This window comes from Oncorhynchus masou, chromosome 14 (genome assembly GCF_036934945.1).
Source record: "Oncorhynchus masou masou isolate Uvic2021 chromosome 14, UVic_Omas_1.1, whole genome shotgun sequence".
In the NCBI taxonomy this organism is placed as follows: domain Eukaryota; kingdom Metazoa; phylum Chordata; class Actinopteri; order Salmoniformes; family Salmonidae; genus Oncorhynchus; species Oncorhynchus masou.
In genome coordinates, this window is record NC_088225.1 from 21,959,490 (window position 1) to 21,978,813 (window position 19,324).

The 19,324-nt window shown below is 42.3% G+C and overlaps 1 protein-coding gene and 1 pseudogene across 1 annotated transcript in view; both read right to left on the reverse strand.

Annotated features, from left to right (window-relative positions):
* The window catches only part of LOC135554533 (Ig mu chain C region membrane-bound form-like), a 526,132-nt pseudogene that overhangs the window by 222,236 nt on the left and 284,572 nt on the right, over positions 1–19,324 (reverse strand).
* The window catches only part of LOC135554531 (voltage-dependent P/Q-type calcium channel subunit alpha-1A-like), a 186,226-nt gene that overhangs the window by 82,945 nt on the left and 83,957 nt on the right, over positions 1–19,324 (reverse strand). Inside the window, exons 27-33 of the mRNA XM_064986875.1 lie at positions 18,559–18,658; positions 17,630–17,790; positions 17,279–17,419; positions 16,884–17,085; positions 12,411–12,575; positions 9,940–10,050; positions 2,297–2,380 (exon numbers count right to left, since the gene is read on the reverse strand). Coding sequence (XP_064842947.1) covers positions 2,297–2,380; positions 9,940–10,050; positions 12,411–12,575; positions 16,884–17,085; positions 17,279–17,419; positions 17,630–17,790; positions 18,559–18,658 — 964 coding nt within the window. The remainder of the gene's footprint in view (positions 1–2,296; positions 2,381–9,939; positions 10,051–12,410; positions 12,576–16,883; positions 17,086–17,278; positions 17,420–17,629; positions 17,791–18,558; positions 18,659–19,324) is intronic.

Genomic DNA, 19,324 nt, shown 5'->3' on the forward strand with positions numbered 1-19,324 from the left:
CATTTGGGATTGGTCGAATGTCTCTGTCTGGTGACTGGGAGCAGGAGGTCAGTCGAGTCATCTTGTCAAACCTGGGTCAGAGATCAAAGGTCAGGGGTCACTGCCAGGGTGAGGAGTCGAGCAACATGCATCACCACAGCCACACCAGGAAATGGATGCAGTAATTAAAGTATCTCCAAAAAAGTACAAACCATCTACATGTGGATGTTGCAGATGACATGGTTTATAGCAGCATTTTTGGAGGTTGATTTAACAAAGAGTGCGATTGGCCAGGCCAGGTTTCATGGATGGACACATAGTGCATTTTGATTGGATGAATTCGTCAGAAGGGAGAGGGACGAAGTAGTTGCCATTAAGTAGCGTAGAGTTAAAGAAAGCATGTAAAAAAAGATAAAACAGGAAATGAATCGTCATTATGTACACTCATTATTACTGAGTTCAGTTCAGTCATAACACTGCCTCCATACATACAGCAGTTCAGGCATAACACTACCTCCATACATACAACAGTTCAGTCATACCACTGCCTCCATACATACAACAGCAGGGATATCAACGACTAGGAAACAGATGAAGTTCAAAAAATATATTATGAGATTACTCCTAACATGAGATTACTTTTAACATGAGATTACTTTTAACATCCACACACTAACAAGCTTCCATTGGACTGCGAGGAAAATTAACATGATTGTCAAGTCGTGTGTTTGAATCAGCGCAATGGCAACTACAGCTTTAATTTGAGCTGACCCAAATTAAAGGCTGCTTTGATGGACTACCACTGGACTGATCCAAGAACAGGGCTTGCTTTTTCATGTTCAAAGGTCCCTCTTGATCAAATGGTGTCTCGGACTGGTCTGAGGTCAGTTTAGAGAAGAGGAACCAATTCCACCTGATTCTTATGCCATTAACATCCACTGCCAGTAACACCTGGTAGGACGGCTTATAGAGCATAGTTGGGGACAGGAGTTTTTCCTCACAATAAGAACTGACAGGAAAAACGAGGGTCTAGTTCAAGGCATGTCGTCAGGAAAACCTCTTGCCACTACTAAAATATTATGTAATCTGATTTAATTTCTATGATTATGCCTGTGGTCACCAACCTTTGTCATGCAGAGCTACATGATGTTCAAGCTTTTGTTCCAGCCCAGCAGTAACACACCTGATTCAACCAATCAACCAATCAATGTCCCGATGAGGAGTTAAAGGTTTAATCAGATCTGTTGGTGCTGGGCTGGTTATAAACGCATATAGCTCTCCAGGATCTGGGTTGATAGAGTTTTTACTGGAAACAAAGGTATAGCTGTCAGGACTGTCTCAGAGACACACAACATTCAAAAACAATATTCATATTTCATAATATGGTTTATAAAGGCATTACAACGCACGCACACGCGCACACACCACATTACCTGCCTTAATAACTAGTGTGTCTACCTCATTGGCTATCATTTTTCACTATCCAACTGGTTGCTAAGTGGTTGCCTGGCTAGAGGAACAGTCCGGTTGGCCAGATTGTTTTGAGGCTGGATATTTGATTGGCTGTCAGGTTGCCTAGCAGATCAGTAGAGTAGTCTGTGTGTGTGTACGTGCATGTGTGTGAGTGTGTGTGTGTGTGTGTGTGTGTGTGTGTGTGTGTGTGTGTGTGTGTGTGTGTGTGTGTGTGTGTGTGTGTGTGTGTGTGTGTGTGTGTGTGTGTGTGTGTGTGTGTGTGTGTGTGTGTGTGTGTGTGTGTGTGTGTGTGTGTGTGTGTGTGTGTGTGTGTGTGTGTGTGTGTGAGTGAGTGTCAGTCTCCTGAGTATTGTCAGTGGTGGCTGGGCTACCATGATCCAGGTCTCTGTGCTCTGCTCTCCACCAACTGGGACAATTATGTAAGGCTTTCAAAATATGTTCATGCTTCACTGAGCAATGCAAGATCCTGTACACTACAGTCTCTGCCTTTCTCTCTGCTTCTGTATGTGCCCCTGCTCTCTTTCTATCTGCCCCTCTCTCTCTCTCTCTCTCTACCTGTCTCACTCTCACTACCTCTCTGCCTCTCTCTCTCTCTGCCTGTCTCACTCTCTCTACCTCTCTCTTCCCCTTACTCTCACTCTCTCTCCCCCTTACTCTCTCTCTCTGCCTGTCTCACTCTCTCTACCTCTCTCTTCCCCTTACTCTCACTCTCTCTCCCCCTTACTCTCTCTCTCTCTGCCTCTCTCTCTCTCTCTGCCTCTCTCACTCTCCCACTCATACCACTGAACTTGCTGACACACCATTTCCCTTTCCCACTGTTAATTCCCCCTGCCTCCTCACTTACCCCGAGCTCAGTCACTAAAATATCTGTAATGCTGCCCAGGACTGTCACACAGTCAAAAATGTTCCAGGCATCTTTGAAGTAATTCTGTGGGCAGAAGAGAAAGAGGGAGGGGGAAGGGAGGGAAACAAAGAAAGAGTAGGAAGAAAGGAAAGAGATTGAGGAGAGAAAGGATAAAAAAAAGTTGAGTCAGTGTCAGACGGCAACAGGCCATAGATTAGACGAGATAAAATGAACGCCAGTTATGCCAGCAGCATATATGACTAGAGTCTGAGAGAAAGAGAGTTAGTTGGTTGGCTTGTTGGTTGGTTGGTTGGTTGGCTGGTTGGTTGGTTGGCTGGTTGGTTGGTTGGTTGGTTGGCTGGCTGGTTGGTTGGTTGGTTGGTTGGCTGGCTGGCTGGTTGGCTGGTTGGTTGGTTGAAAAGGAGAAGGGATGACAGGATTGTGGTACATACTGTATTGTGACTGCTGCTGCAGTAGAAGCCCTTTGTTGGGTGCCATGTATAAGCCTGTAGCCAAACTGTGCATTAGGACATAACTAATTAAAACACCATACTCTCTGTGCATTAGGACATAACTAATTAAAACACCATACTCTCTGTGCATTAGGACATAACTAATTAAAACACCATACTCTCTGTGCATTAGGACAGAACTAATTAAAACACCAAACTCTCTGTGCATTAGGACAGAACTAATTAAAACACCATACTCTCTGTGCATTAGGACAGAACATATTCTCTGTGCATTAGGACAGAACTAATTTAAACACCATACTCTCTGTGCATTAGGACAGAACTAATTAAAACACCATACTCTCTGTGCATTAGGACAGAACATATTCTCTGTGCATTAGGACAGAACTAATTTAAAAACCATACTCTCTGTGCATTAGGACAGAACTAATTAAAACACCTTACTCTCTGTGCATTAGGACAGAAATAATTAAAACACCATATTATCTGTGCATTAGACAGAACTAAATAAAACACCATATTCTCTGTGCATTAGGACAGAACTAATTAAAACACCATACTCTCTGTGCATTAGGACAGAACATACTCTCTGTGCATAAGGACAGAACTATTTAAACCACCATACTCTCTGTGCATTAGGACAGAACTAATTAAAAACGCCATACTCTCTGTGCATTAGGACAGAACTAATTAAAACACCATACTCTCTGTGCATTAGGACAGAACAAACAGAACAAATTAAAAAACCATACTCTCTGTGCATTAGGACAGAACTAATTAAACCACCATACTCTCTGTGCATTAGGACAGAAATAATTAAAACACCATACTCTCTGTGCATTTGGACAGAACTACTTAAAACACCATACTCTCTGTGCATTAGGACAGAACTAATTAAAACACCAAACTCTCTGTGCATTAGGACAGAACTAATTAAAACACCATACTCTCTGTGCATTAGGACAGAACATATTCTCTGTGCATTAGGACAGAACTAATTTAAACACCATACTCTCTGTGCATTAGGACAGAACTAATTAAAACACCATACTCTCTGTGCATTAGGACAGAACATATTCTCTGTGCATTAGGACAGAACTAATTTAAAAACCATACTCTCTGTGCATTAGGACAGAACTAATTAAAACACCTTACTCTCTGTGCATTAGGACAGAAATAATTAAAACACCATATTATCTGTGCATTAGACAGAACTAAATAAAACACCATATTCTCTGTGCATTAGGACAGAACTAATTAAAACACCATACTCTCTGTGCATTAGGACAGAACATACTCTCTGTGCATAAGGACAGAACTATTTAAACCACCATACTCTCTGTGCATTAGGACAGAACTAATTAAAACGCCATACTCTCTGTGCATTAGGACAGAACTAATTAAAACACCATACTCTCTGTGCATTAGGACAGAACAAATTAAAAAACCATACTCTCTGTGCATTAGGACAGAACTAATTAAACCACCATACTCTCTGTGCATTAGGACAGAAATAATTAAAACACCATACTCTCTGTGCATTTGGACAGAACTACTTAAAACACCATACTCTCTGTGCATTAGGACAGAACTATTTAAAACACCATACTATCTGTGCATTAGGACAGAACTAATTAAAACACCATACTCTCTGTGCATTGGGGCAGAACTATTTAAAACACCATACTCTCTGTGCATTAGGACAGAACTAATTAAAACACCATACACTCTGTGCATTAGGACAGAACCACATAAAATACCATACTCTCTGTACATTAGGACAGAAGTAATTAAAATACCATACTCTCTGTGCATTAGGACAGAACTAATTAAAACACCATACTCTCTGTGCATTAGGACAGAACTATTTAAAACACCATACTATCTGTGCATTAGGACAGAACTAATTAAAACACCATACTCTCTGTGCATTAGGACGGAACCACATAAAACACCATACTCTCTGTGCATTAGAACAGAACTAAATAAAACACCATATTCTCTGTGCATTAGGACAGAACTAAATAAAACACCATATTCTCTGTGCATTAGGACAGAACTAATTAAAACACCATACTCTCTGTGCATTAGGACAGAACAAATTAAAAAACCATACTCTCTGTGCATTAGGACAGAACTAATTAAAACACCATACTCTCTGTGCATTAGGACAGAACTAATTAAAACACCATACTCTCTGTGCATTAGGACAGAACTAAATAAAACACCATACTCTGTGCATTAGCACAGAACAAAATTAAAAAACCATACTCTCTGTGCATTAGGACAGAACTAATTAAAACACCATACTCTCTGTGCATTAGGACAGAACTAAATAAAACACCATACTCTCTGTGTATTAGGACAGAAATAATTAAAACACCATACTCTCTGTGCATTAGGACAGAACTAAATAAAACACCATATTCTCTGTGCATTAGGACAGAACTAAATAAAACACCATATTATCTGTGCATTAGGACAGAACTAAATAAAACACCATATTATCTGTGCATTAGGACAGAACTAATTAAAACACCATACTCTCTGTGCATTAGGACAGAACATACTCTCTGTGCATTAGGACAGAACTAATTAAAACACCATATGCTCTGTGCATTAGGACATAACTAAATAAAACACCATACTCTCTGTGCATTAGGACAGAACTAAATAAAACACCATACTCTCTGTGCATTAGGACAGAACTAAATAAAACACCATACTATCTGTGCATTAGGACAGAACTAATTAAAACACCATACTCTCTGTGCATTGGGGCAGAACTATTTAAAACACCATACTCTCTGTGCATTAGGACAGAACTAATTAAAACACCATACACTCTGTGCATTAGGACAGAACTAAATAAAATACCATACTCTCTGTGCATTTTGCTAATTAATTACTTAAAAATCATACAATGTGATTTTCTGGATTTTTTGTCTCTCACAGTTGAAGTGTACCTATGATAAGAATTACAGACCTCTACATGCTTTGTAAGTAGGAAAACCTGCAAAATTGGCAGTGTTTCAAATACTTGTTCTCCCCACTGTATGTCTGTGTGTATTTATCTGTGTGTGTATTTACCTGTGTGTGTCCTCTGTGTTCCTGTTCCACTAAATCTTTACCATCCCTAAAATCCTTGACTCTCCTTTTTATTAGTCTCTCTCTCTCTCTCTCTCCCTCTCTCTCCCTCTCTCTCTCTGCATGTTGGGAGTGTTTGGTGCATGCTGGGAATTGTATGAGCGAGTGCGAGTTTTGTCTGGAGTTTCCTTTTCTTGGTGGTTTTCCTTTTTCTATGCATGATTAAGGTTATTATTGTTTTTATTCTTGTGGTAGTATTAAGTATATTGTATTTGTCGGAATTGCCCTGGTTTTGGCGGGGATGGTGACCCACATGGGGACGTCGCCCCTGTCACTTCGGCACGGCTTCAGGTGTGTTACTGAAGCTACTGTCACTGTGGAGGAGTTTCTGGCCGCCGTAGGAGAGAAGGTAGGATACGAGAATGTTGCTTAAGCGTCACGGATGAATAAAGCGGTGGTGGTATTTCTTAAAGAAGAGAGTCTTGTAGATCGTATGGTTGAGCATGGTGTACTTCTTAAAGAAGAGTGTCTTGTTGATCGTATGGTTGAGCATCGTGTACTTCTTAAAGAAGAGTGTCTTGTTGATCGTATGGTTGAGCATCGTGTACTTCTTAAAGAAGAGTGTCTTGTTGATCGGATGGTTGAGCATGGCGTACTTCTTAAAGAAGAGTGTCTTGTTGATCAGATGGTTGAGCATGGCGTACTTCTTAAAGAAGAGTGTCTTGTTGATCGGATGGTTGAGCATGGCGTACTTCTTAAAGAAGAGTGTCTTGTTGATCGTATGGTTGAGCATGGTGTACTTCTTAAAGAAGAGTGTCTTGTTGATCGTATGGTTGAGCATGGCGTACTTCTTAAAGAAGAGTGTCTTGTAGATCGTATGGTTGAGCATGGTGTACTTCTTAAAGAAGAGTGTCTTGTAGATCGTATGGTTGAGCATGGCGTACTTCTTAAAGAAGAGTGTCTTGTTGATCGTATGGTTGAGCATGGCGTACTTCTTAAAGAAGAGAGTCTGGTTGATAGTATGGTTGAGCATGGCGTACTTCTTAAAGAAGAGTGTCTTGTAGATCATACGGTTGAGTCTCGTGTACTTCTTAAAGAAGAGTGTCTTGTTGATCGTATGGTTGAGCATGGCGTACTTCTTAAAGAAGAGTGTCTTGTAGATCGTATGGTTGAGCATGGTGTACTTCTTAAAGAAGAGTGTCTTGTAGATCGTATGGTTGAGCATGGCGTACTTCTTAAAGAAGAGTGTCTTGTTGATCGTATGGTTGAGCATGGCGTACTTCTTAAAGAAGAGAGTCTGGTTGATCGTATGGTTGAGCATGGCGTACTTCTTAAAGAAGAGTGTCTTGTAGATCATATGGTTGAGTCTCGTGTACTTCTTAAAGAAGAGTGTCTTGTTGATCGTATGGTTGAGTCTGGTGTACTTCTTAAAGAAGAGCATCTTGTTGATCGTATGGTTGAGTCTGGTGTACTTCTTAAAGAAGAGTGTCTTGTTGATCGTATGGTTGAGCATCGTGTACTTCTTAAAGAAGAGAGTCTTGTTGATCGTATGGTTGAGCATGGTGTACTTCTTAAAGAAGAGTGTCTTGTTGATCGTATGGTTGAGCATCGTGTACTTCTTAAAGAAGAGTGTCTTGTTGATCGTATGGTTGAGCATCGTGTACTTCTTAAAGAAGAGTGTCTTGTTGATCGGATGGTTGAGCATGGCGTACTTCTTAAAGAAGAGTGTCTTGTTGATCGGATGGTTGAGCATGGCGTACTTCTTAAAGAAGAGTGTCTTGTTGATCGGATGGTTGAGCATGGCGTACTTCTTAAAGAAGAGTGTCTTGTTGATCGTATGGTTGAGCATGGTGTACTTCTTAAAGAAGAGTGTCTTGTTGATCGTATGGTTGAGCATGGTGTACTTCTTAAAGAAGAGTGTCTTGTAGATCGTATGGTTGAGGATGGCGTACTTCTTAAAGAAGAGTGTCTTGTTGATCGTATGGTTGAGCATGGCGTACTTCTTAAAGAAGAGAGTCTGGTTGATCGTATGGTTGAGCATGGCGTACTTCTTAAAGAAGAGTGTCTTGTAGATCATATGGTTGATGGTTGAGCATGGTGTACTTCTTAAAGAAAGAGTGTCTTGTTGATCGTATAAAGAAGAGTGTCTTGTTGGTGGTCTGAGTCTGGCGTACTTCTTAAAGAAGAGTGTCTTGTTGATCGTATGGTTGAGTCTGGTGTACTTCTTAAAGAAGAGTGTCTTGTTGAATGGTTGAGCATGGTGTACTTCTTAAAGAAGAGAGTCTTGTTGATCGTATGGTTGAGCATGGCGTACTTCTTAAAGAAGAGTGTCTTGTTGATCGTATGGTTGAGCATCGTGTACTTCTTAAAGAAGAGTGTCTTGTTGATCGTATGGTTGAGCATGGTGTACTTCTTAAAGAAGAGTGTCTTGTTGATCGGATGGTTGAGCATGGCGTACTTCTTAAAGAAGAGTGTCTTGTTGATCAGATGGTTGAGCATGGCGTACTTCTTAAAGAAGAGTGTCTTGTTGATCGTATGGTTGAGCATCGTATGGTTGAGCATGGCGTACTTCTTAAAGAAGAGTGTCTTGTTGATCGGATGGTTGAGCATCGTGTACTTCTTAAAGAAGAGTGTCTTGTTGATCGGATGGTTGAGCATGGTGTACTTCTTAAAGAAGAGAGTCTTGTTGATCAGATGGTTGAGCATGGCGTACTTCTTAAAGCTATGTTTATTCAAGTTACGCAGCTTTTTTCTCCATCAAACAAGGGTAACGATTTCGAATGTACCGTTGTTTATTCCCAATGAGCTATTGAAGCGCGAGTTATTGCGGTTTGGGAAGTTTGCAAGATCAATTAAGATTGTCCCATTGGGTTGCAAACACCCGGCTTTGAAACATGTTATGTCGTTTCAAACACCCGGCTTTGAAACAGGTTATGTTGTTTCAAACACCCGGCCTTGAAACAGGTTATGTTGTTTTAAACACCCGGCTTTGAAACAGGTTATGTTGTTTCAAACACCCGGCTTTGAAACAGGTTATGTTGTTTCAAACACCCGGCTTGTCTTTTCGGCGACAGGTGTTTATGCTTTTAAACTCAACAGAGTCTGAAACTCTGGCACATCTGTTCTTACAGTGTCCCAGGTTGGTCGGGATGACTGACCTGATCACTAGCTGGTTCTCTGCTCTGGGAGAGGTTTTCTCTTCTCAACAGTTTATATTTTGGGCCAAAGTACAGGTTTAGTCGAAGGGGTGTAGTTCTCTTGCTTAATTTTGTGTAAGGGGCAGCTACATTAGCAATATGGAAGACACAAAAGAACAGTATTTGGGGACAGGGGTCTGCGGGTGTGGTGGGAATGCTGGAGGGGATGTTGGCAGCGAGACTGAGGGTTGAGTTTGCCTATTACAAAATGGTTAACAACATTGATCTGTTTATGAGTATATGGGGTATTCAGAGGCTGTTGTGTAGAGTTAGTGTGGGGGAAGATTTGGTGTTGTGTTTTTAATTGATGTGTAACCACGGTTTTGTTTGAGTGTTTATTGTGTTGAGGGTTCCCAGACCCAATAAATGTTATTTAAATCTAAAAGCATCTCTCTCTCTCTCCCTCTTTCTCTCTCTCTCTCTTCATCTCTCCTCTAATTATTCCCCCTCTTCTCCATATATCTTCCCACCACTCTTCCTCAAACACTCCTCTGTGCCTCTCTCCTCTCCTTCACTCTCCTCTCACCCATCCCTCCCCCTATAGCCATTTGTCTCTCTCAATACCCAGGTGACTGCTACAGTACACATAGGTTATTAACTGGGAAAAACAATAATAATCTCTATACATTTATACACATACTACCAGTAGATAGTAGATAGAGAGACAGATAGACAGATCATTAGATTCAATGTAGTTAGTTACATGTAGTTAGCTAGCTGATTAGTTACATTCTTAGATCGCTATAGCACTATACTTTGAGGGCAAGCGTTGGCATGTTAGATTGATAGATTGCTTAGTTAGTTAGTTATATGTAGTTAGTTAGTTAGTTAGTTACATCTAAAATTAATTCCTATCATCATTGGAAGATGTGTGTGACACACTTACCAGCACTCCAAAGGCGATGATCTTGAGCACACACTCCATGGAGAACAGCGAGGTGAACACGATGTTCAGGTTGGCCAGCACAGCCTCGTAGGCCGGAGAGGCTCCGTCATACTACACACACACACACACACACACACACACACACACACACACACACACACACACACACACACACACACACACACACACACACACACACACACACACACATGCACACACACACACACACACACACACACACACACACACACACACACACACACACACACACACACACACACACACACACACACACACACACATGCACAAATATTTGCACATGCATGCATATACAGATATATGCACAAGTACACAGAAATGCACAATAACACAAATACAGAGACAGAAATAAATGCATAAAGGAATATGACAAATATCATCCAAACACACACAGAGACACAGACAACCACAGACAGAGAGGAAGACACATCCAAACACACACAGCGACACAGACAACCACAGACAGAGAGGAAGACACATCCAAACACACACAGAGACACAGACAACCACAGACAGAGAGGAAGACACATATGAAGACAGATAGAGACACTCACACAGGTTAGCACACACAGAGGCAGAAACATTAGTTAAATCAGATAGATTACTGTGCCTTGCGAAAGTATTCGGCCCCCTTGAACTTTGCGACCTTTTGCCACATTTCAGGCTTCAAACATAAAGATATAAAACTGTATTTTCTTGTGAAGAATCAACAACAAGTGGGACACAATCATGAAGTGGAACGACATTTATTGGATATTTCAAACTTTTTTAACATATCAAAAACTGAAAAATTGGGCGTGCAAAAATATTCAGCCCCCTTAAGTTAATAATTTGTAGCGCCACCTTTTGCTGCGATTACAGCTGTAAGTCGCTTGGGGTATGTCTCTATCAGTTTTGCTAATCAAGAAACTGAAGTTTTTTCCCATTCCTCCTTGCAAAACAGCTCGAGCTCAGTGAGGTTGGATGGAGAGCATTTGTGAACAGCAGTTTTCAGTTCTTTCCACAGATTCTCGATTGGATTCAGGTCTGGACTTTGACTTGGCCATTCTAACACCTGGATATGTTTATTTCTGAACCATTCCATTGTAGATTTTGCTTTATGTTTTGGATCATTGTCTTGTTGGAAGACAAATCTCCGTCCCAGTCTCAGGTCTTTTGCAGACTCCATCAGGTTTTCTTCCAGAATGGTCCTGTATTTGGCTCCATCCATCTTCCCATCAATTTTAACCATCTTCCCTGTCCCTGCTGAAGAGAAGCAGGCCCAAACCATGATGCTGCCACCACCATGTTTGACAGTGGGGATGGTGTGTGTTCAGGGTGATGAGCTGTGTTGCTTTTACGCCAAACATAACGTTTTGCATTGTTGCCAAAAAGTTCAATTTTGGTTTCATCTGACCAGAGCACCTTCTTCCACATGTTTGGTGTGTCTCCCAGGTGGCTTGTGGCAAACTTTAAACAACACTTTTTATGGATATCTTTAAGAAATGGCTTTCTTCTTGCCACTCTTCCATAAAGGCCAGATTTGTGCAATATACGACTGATTGTTGTCCAATGGACAGAGTCTCCCACCTCAGCTGTAGATCTCTGCAGTTCATCCAGAGTTATCATGGGCCTCTTGGCTGCATCTCTGATCAGTCTTCTCCTTGTATGAGCTGAAAGTTTAGAGGGACGGCCAGGTCTTGGTAGATTTGCAGTGGTCTGATACTCCTTCCATTTCAATATTATCGCTTGCACAGTGCTCCTTGGGATGTTTAAAGCTTGGGAAATCTTTTTGTATCCAAATCCGGCTTTAAACTTCTTCACAACAGTATCTCGGACCTGCCTGGTGTGTTCCTTGTTCTTCATGATGCTCTCTGCGCTTTTAACGGACCTCTGAGACTATCACAGTGCAGGTGCATTTATACAGAGACTTGATTACACACAGGTGGATTGTATTTATCATCATTAGTCATTTAGGTCAACATTGGATCATTCAGAGATCCTCACTGAACTTCTGGAGAGAGTTTGCTGCACTGAAAGTAAAGGGGCTGAATTATTTTGCACGCCCAATTTTTCAGTTTTTGATTTGTTAAAAAAGTTTGAAATACCCAATAAATGTCGTTCCACTTCATGTATGTGTCCCACTTGTTGTTGATTCTTCACACAAAAATACAGTTTTATATCTTTATGTTTGAAGCCTGAAATGTGGCAAAAGGTCGCAAAGTTTAAAGGGCCCGAATACTTTCGCAAGGCACTGTATATATATATATATATATATACACACACATATATATATATATATACATATATATATATATATATATATATATACACATAGAGAGAGAGAGAGAGAGAGAGAGAGAGAGAGAGACTTCCATGTTAAGTTATATGTGTGTGAGTGAAGTGAGGGTATATATGAATTGATATAATCAGGGTGTCCAGGCTTGTTGTACCTTCATCATCAGTACGATAGTATTGAGCGCGATCATAGCCATGATCGTATACTCGAATGGCGGCGACACCACAAACTCCCACATGCGGTACTGGAAGCTCTGCTTGTTCTTAGGCATGTGTCGCGTCAGCGGTTTGGCATTAATGGCGAAGTCTATGCAGCCTCTCTGGAAACACACACATACACAGACAGACAACAACGGGTTAATATCTCACTGTAATATCTCGCTGTGGTCTACTATCCTGATCCTGCACAGGATGTGTAGGCTTCTGTTCTAAAGATGAGAAGATATTCCGCAACTCTTGGTAGGACCGTTATGATGGTCCGGACCATGTCATCATATGTCATAACAGCTGACATAACTTGTCATAATATGGTCAATACACTGTCATGACCCATATATGTCACCTGTTGTGACATATATTTAATTATTTTATGGCTGATTATGACACCTACATAAGAGTGTCAAAACCCACATTTACTCAAATTAGTTTTTTTCATTTCTTCCATTTGTTTGAGTTCCATTTGTTATAAGGTTTGTAACTTAAGTCCTTTGTTGTTGTAATGAATTCTTTACAGTCAGGTTTTTTTTGCCATCATATTTTAAATGTTTATTTTATTTGATTTCACCTTTATGTAACCAGGTAGGTTAGTTGAGAACAAGTTCTCATTTACAACTGCGACCTGGCCAAGATAAAGCAAAGCAGTGCAACACAAACAACAACACAGAGTTAAACATGGAATAAACAAGCGTACAGTCAATAACACAGTCCAAAAGTTTATATACAGTGTGTGCAAATGGCGTGAGGAGGCAAAACAATAAATAGGACATAGTAGCAAGTAACTACAATTTAACAAATTAACACTGGAGCGATAGATGTGCAGATGATGATGTGCAAGTAGAAATAATGGTGTGCAAAAGAGCAGAAAAGTCAATAAAAACAATATGGGGATGAGGTAGGTAGATCGGATGGGCTATTTACAGATGGGCTACGTACAGCTGCAGCGATCAGTTAGCTGCTCGGATAGCTGATGTTTAAAGTTAGTGAGGGAAATATAAGTCTCCAGCTTCAGTGATTTTTGCAATTCGTTCCAGTCATTGGTAGCAGAGAACTGGAAAGAAAGGCGGCCAAATGAGGTGTTGGCTTTGGGGATGACCAGTGAGATATACCTGCTGCTGCGGCGCATGCTACGGGTGTGTGTTGTTATTGTGACCAGTGAGCTGAGATAAGGCGGAGCTTTGCCTAGCAAAGACTTATAGATGACCTGGAGCCAGTGGGTCTTGCGACAAATATGTAGCAAGGGCCAGCCAACGAGAGCAAACAGGTTGCAGTGGTTGGTGGTATATGGGGCTTTGGTGACAAAACGGATGGCACTGTGACAGACTGCATCCAGTTTGCTGAGTAGAGTGTTGGAGGCTATTTTGTAAATGACATCGCCGAAGTTGAGGATCAGTAGGATAGTAAGTTTTTCTAGAGTATTTGACGGCGTGAGTGAAGGAGGCTTTGTTGCGAAATAGAAAGCCGATTCGAGATTTAATTTTGGATTTGAGATGTTTAATATGAGTCTGGAAGGAGAATTTAACAGTCTTGCCAGACACCTAGGTACCTGTAGTTGTCCAGATATTCTAAGTCAGACCCGTCCAGAGTAGTGATGCTAGTCGGCCAGGCGGACTCGGACTGCGAACGGTTGAAAAGCATGCATTTATTTTTACTAGCGTTAAAGAGTAGTTGGAGGCCATGGAAAGAGTGTTGTAATGGCATTGAAGCTCGTTTGGATGTTTGTTAACACAGTGTCCAAAGAAGGGCCAAATGTATACAGAATCGTGTCGTCTGCGTAGAAGTGGATCAGGGAATCACCCGCAGCAAGAGCGACATCGTTGATGCATACAGAGAAAAGTGTCTGCCCGAGTATTGAACCCTGCGGTACTACCATAGAGACTGACAGAGGTCCATACAACAGCCCCTCTGATTTGTCTGTCTGATAAGTAGTTGGTGAACCAGGTGAGGCAGTCGTTTGAGAAACCAAGGCTATTGAGTCTGCCGATAAGAATACGATGATTGACAGAGTCGAAAGCCTAAGCCAGATAGATGAAGACGGATGCACAGTACAATATTTTATTGATAGCGGTTATGATATCGTTTAGTACCTTGAGCGTGGCTGAGGTGCACCCGTGACCAGCTCAGAAACCGGACTGCACAGTGGAGAAGGTACGGTAGGATTCGAAATGGTCTGTGATCTGTTTATTAACTTAGCTTTCGAAGACTTTAGAAAGGCAGGGTAGGATGGATATAGGTCTATAACAGTTTGGGTCTAGAGTGTCACCCCCTTTGAAGAAGGGGATGACTGCAGCAGCTTTCCTATCTTTAGGGATCTCGGACAATACGAAAGAGAGGTTGAACAGACTGGTAATAGGGGTTGCAACAATGGCGGCGGATAATTTTAGAAAGAGAGGGTCCAGATTGTCTAGCCCAGGTGATTTGTACGGGTTTTGCAGCTCTTTCAGAACATCTCCTATCTGGATTTGGGTGAAGGGGAATCTGGGGTGGCTTGGGCAAGTAGCTGCGGGGGGTACAAAGCTTTTGGCCGGGGTTGGGGTAGCCAGGAGGAAATCATGGTCTCGATTATTGTGGATTTATCGGTGGTGACAATTTTACCTTGCCTCAGTGCAGTGGGCAGCTGGGAGGTGATGCTCTTGTTCTCCATGGACTTTACAGTGTCCCAAAACTTTTTAGAGTTAGAGCTACAGGATGCAAATTTCTGTTTGAAAAAGCCAGCCTTTGCTTTCCTGAATAACTGTGTATATTGGTTCCTGACTTCCCTGAATAGTTGCATATCGCGGGGACTATTCGATGCTATTGCAGTCCGCCAAAGTCGGCTCCTCTCCTTGTTCAGGCAACGTTCGGCGGTCAACGTCACCGGCTTTCTAGCCATTGCCGCTCCATTTTTCATTGATCCATTTGTTTTGTCTTGTTTTGCACACCTGGTTTTTATTTCCTAATCACACTGCATGTATTTATTCCTCTGTTCCCCCTCATGGCTTTGTGTGATATTGTTTGTGTTACGTGTCATGTTTGACTCACCAGACTGGTGTTCGTATATTCTGTGTTTTGTCATGAGGTATGTCACGAGGTATGTTTATTTGTTTGAACATAATTATTGTGACTGTTTGCTCGTTTGGCACTTTTGCCAATTGGCTGGAGGTTTTGACGCAGTGGCGTCCGTCTGTTGGTTTCTCCTGCCTCAATAAAGTGTGTGCCTGTTCACAACTCTCTGCTCTCCTGCACCAGACTCTACCAGTACGCACACACCTGACAGATAAATAACTTATGAACATCCTGTGTCACTTTACTAGGACTAAGAAAATACACTTTATGACACTGTCAATTAGCATTATGACCATCATAATCATATAAGCCAGATAGGCCTGTCACGTACATGCCCTCAGTCAAAATGAGGGTGCCTTGTCCTGATCCTGCATTCATCAACAGAGCATTGGGGTAGGTGCATGTCTGACATCAGCGCGTGCGCAATTATAATTATAATTTAACATGGTCAATTTAAAAACAATTCTACAACATACTGTAAACATACTGTTGACACATAGGCTGTGGTGTAATCGGATGTTTTGCGTGGTAGGTTTTGTGGGTTACGACACTCTTATATAGGTGTATATATCTCACAATACATGTCACAACAGGTCTAAATATATGACCATATTACAAAAGGTTATGACCGTGTCATAATGTGTTATGTCGCTTGGAGAAAAGTAAAGTGTTACCGAAGTTTCCCATTGATTCAACATCTATTCCACGGTGGTTCAACATAATTTCATTGAAATGACGTGGAAACAACATTGATTCAACCAGTGTGTGAAAATGTATGTTATTGTTACAACCAATGTGTTTCAGAAAATGCCTTCATCAGGCTTTTGTTCTCAGCCTCGAGCTTAAACATTTGACTCAACTATTTGAGACCTGCGGGACTAGGTTACACCACTGGGGAGGGTTGAACGCCGGCCATCTGTTCTTTGGAGAGCATGCTAGTCACGGTCCCAACTGAGCGGTCCCAAACTCCCTTGGATGTTTTTGTCACACTCTTAAAAGCCTGGGGTTGTTACAAATAACAGCTACACATTTTTTTACAATTCCCGAGTGGCGCAGTGGTCTCAGACAATGCATCTCAGTGACAAAGGAGTCACTACAGACCCTGGTTCAATTCCAGGATGTATCATAACCGGCTGTGATTGGGAGTCCCATAGGGCGGTGCACAATTGGCCCAACGTCACCCGGGTTTGGGTTTTTGCCGGGGTTGGCCGTCATTGTAAATAAGAATTTGTTCTTAACTGACTTGCCTAGTTAAATGAAGGTTAAATATATATTTTTAAATACCGTATCTTAGCCATCACTTTTTCATGCAATTCTTCTCCAACCTCTCTGCCTTCTCCCTTCCACTCCTGTCCCTCTCTTCTCACCTCGTTTTTCTCTAAACTATAATCCTCCATCATCTTGTCTCCTTGCTCCTGGAAAGTGATGATGATGAGAGCTACGAAGATATTGACGAAGAAGAAGGGGAAGACCACGAAGTACACCACGTAAAAGATGGACATCTCCATCCGGTACCCCGGGCTCGGGCCCTGATTCTCATAGGTCGCATCCACTGAATGTTTCAGCACCCTGGTGGAAGGTAGAGAGGAGAGAGGGATGGTTAGGATGGGGGGGGGCGGTTGTGTTTGGCTGTGTGTGTGTTTGAGAGAGCGAGAGAGAGAGAAATCGTTTTTTTGTGTGTGTGCATGAACATGTGTCTATCAGTCTGTGTGTGTGTGCGTGTACATGTGTGTGTGTGTGTGTGTGTCTGTACTGTGCTTACTGCGGCCACCCCTCTCCGGTAGACACGGTGAAGAGGGTGAGCAGGGCCCAAAGCACGTTGTCGTAGTGGAAATCGTACTTCTTCCACTCCCGCTTCTGCGCCTTCACTTCATTATTCCGCTCATAGACTAGATATTCGCCCCTGGAACACACAACAGATTGTTCATGCTTACACTGTGTGTGTGTGTGTGTGTGTGTGTGTGTGTGTGTGTGTGTGTGTGTGTGTGTGTGTGTGTGTGTGTGTGTGTGTGTGTGTGTGTGTGTGTGTGTGCGTGCGTACGCGAGTGCACGCGTGTGTGTCTACATCATGTGTCCATACAGTATGTGTGTCTTCATGAGTGTGTCTCCTGACCTGCAATCGCGCTCAAACTCTTTGGACTCGTCAGTGCAGTAGAAGAATCTCCCTTTGAACAGCTGCACGGCCACCACAGCAAAAATAAACATGAAGAGCATGTAGACGATGAGGATGTTCAGGACGTTCTTCAGGGAGTTGACCACACAGTCAAACACAGCCTGGAGACACAGAGATACACAACAACACAGTCAAACAAAGCCTGGAGACACAGAGATACACAACAACACAGTCAAACAAAGCCTGGAGACACAGAGATACACAACAACACAGTCAAACAAAGCCTGGAGACACAGAGATACACGACCACACAGTCAAACAAAGCCTGGAGACACAGAGATACACAACAACACAGGCAAACAAAGCCTGGAGACACAGAGATACACAACAACACAGTCAAACAAAGCTTGGAGACACAGAGATACACAACAACACAGTCAAACACAGCCTGGAAACACAGAGATACACAACAACACGGTCAAACACAGCCTGGAGACACAGAGATACACAACAACACAGTCAGACACAGCCTGGAGACACAGAGATACACAACAACACAGTCAGACACAGCCTGGAGACACAGAGATACACAATCAAACAAAGGCACACAGCCTGGAGACACAGAGATACACAACAACACAGTCAGACACAGCCTGGAGACACAGAGATACACAGAGAACCCTCACAGAGAACCCTCTTGGTTCAAACACAGTCAGACACAGCCTGGAGACACTGAGATACACAGTCAAACAAAGGCACACAGCCCATCTGTACGCGACTGGGGCAGATTAAAATAGAGGTTGACAATGAGACAAATAAGAGGTCCAACAGCCTGGACACTGTAAGGTCCTACCTGGGAGAAATGTTTATCAGAATGGTGGATGTGGCTGTTAACAGACAGTAATAAACGTGGTGAGAGTTGAATGTACCTTGAGCTTTGGAAGACGCTTGATAGTCTTCAGAGGTCGCAACACTCTCAGAACCCTCAGAGACTTGATTGTGCTGATGTCTTTCCCCTTACTGCTTCCCCTGTTTCACACACACACGCACACGCACGCACGCACGCACGCACACACACACACACACACACACACACACACACACACACACACACACACACACACACACACACACACACACACACACACACACACACACACACACACACACACACACACACACACACACACACACACACACACACACACACACACACACACACACACAGTCAGAGAGGGAGGGGGCGGCACATGGAGGAAGCTGGCGTAGCCCCTCTTGGTTCAAATAGAAGAGAGAAGAAGTAGTAGGAGAGCATTCCTAAAAGGTAGCTGTTGAGTTCGCTCACTGACAGGAACTCAGACAGGGTTAGTTGACAAAGCATGCTGTATTATGACAGACTACTTCTACAAGGTTAAGTCGCACTGTACTTTCAGCTTTCTGTATGCTGTTACATGCTATATAAACATGGATTGTTCCATTCAAACTACTCTCAACAACTCCAGCACTGTGCAATGCATCATCCAACACTAAGCAAGGTGGCTGAACCCACGGACACATGCACTGAAAGACTGAAACAGTGCAGTCTACTCATGCTGCTTTGAAACCTATAGCTTCCCATGCTGTATTGAAACCTTGTTCTCCATTGATAGCTCGAGGAATGGGGAACTTTTCTACACAGAGACACTAGCTTTACCA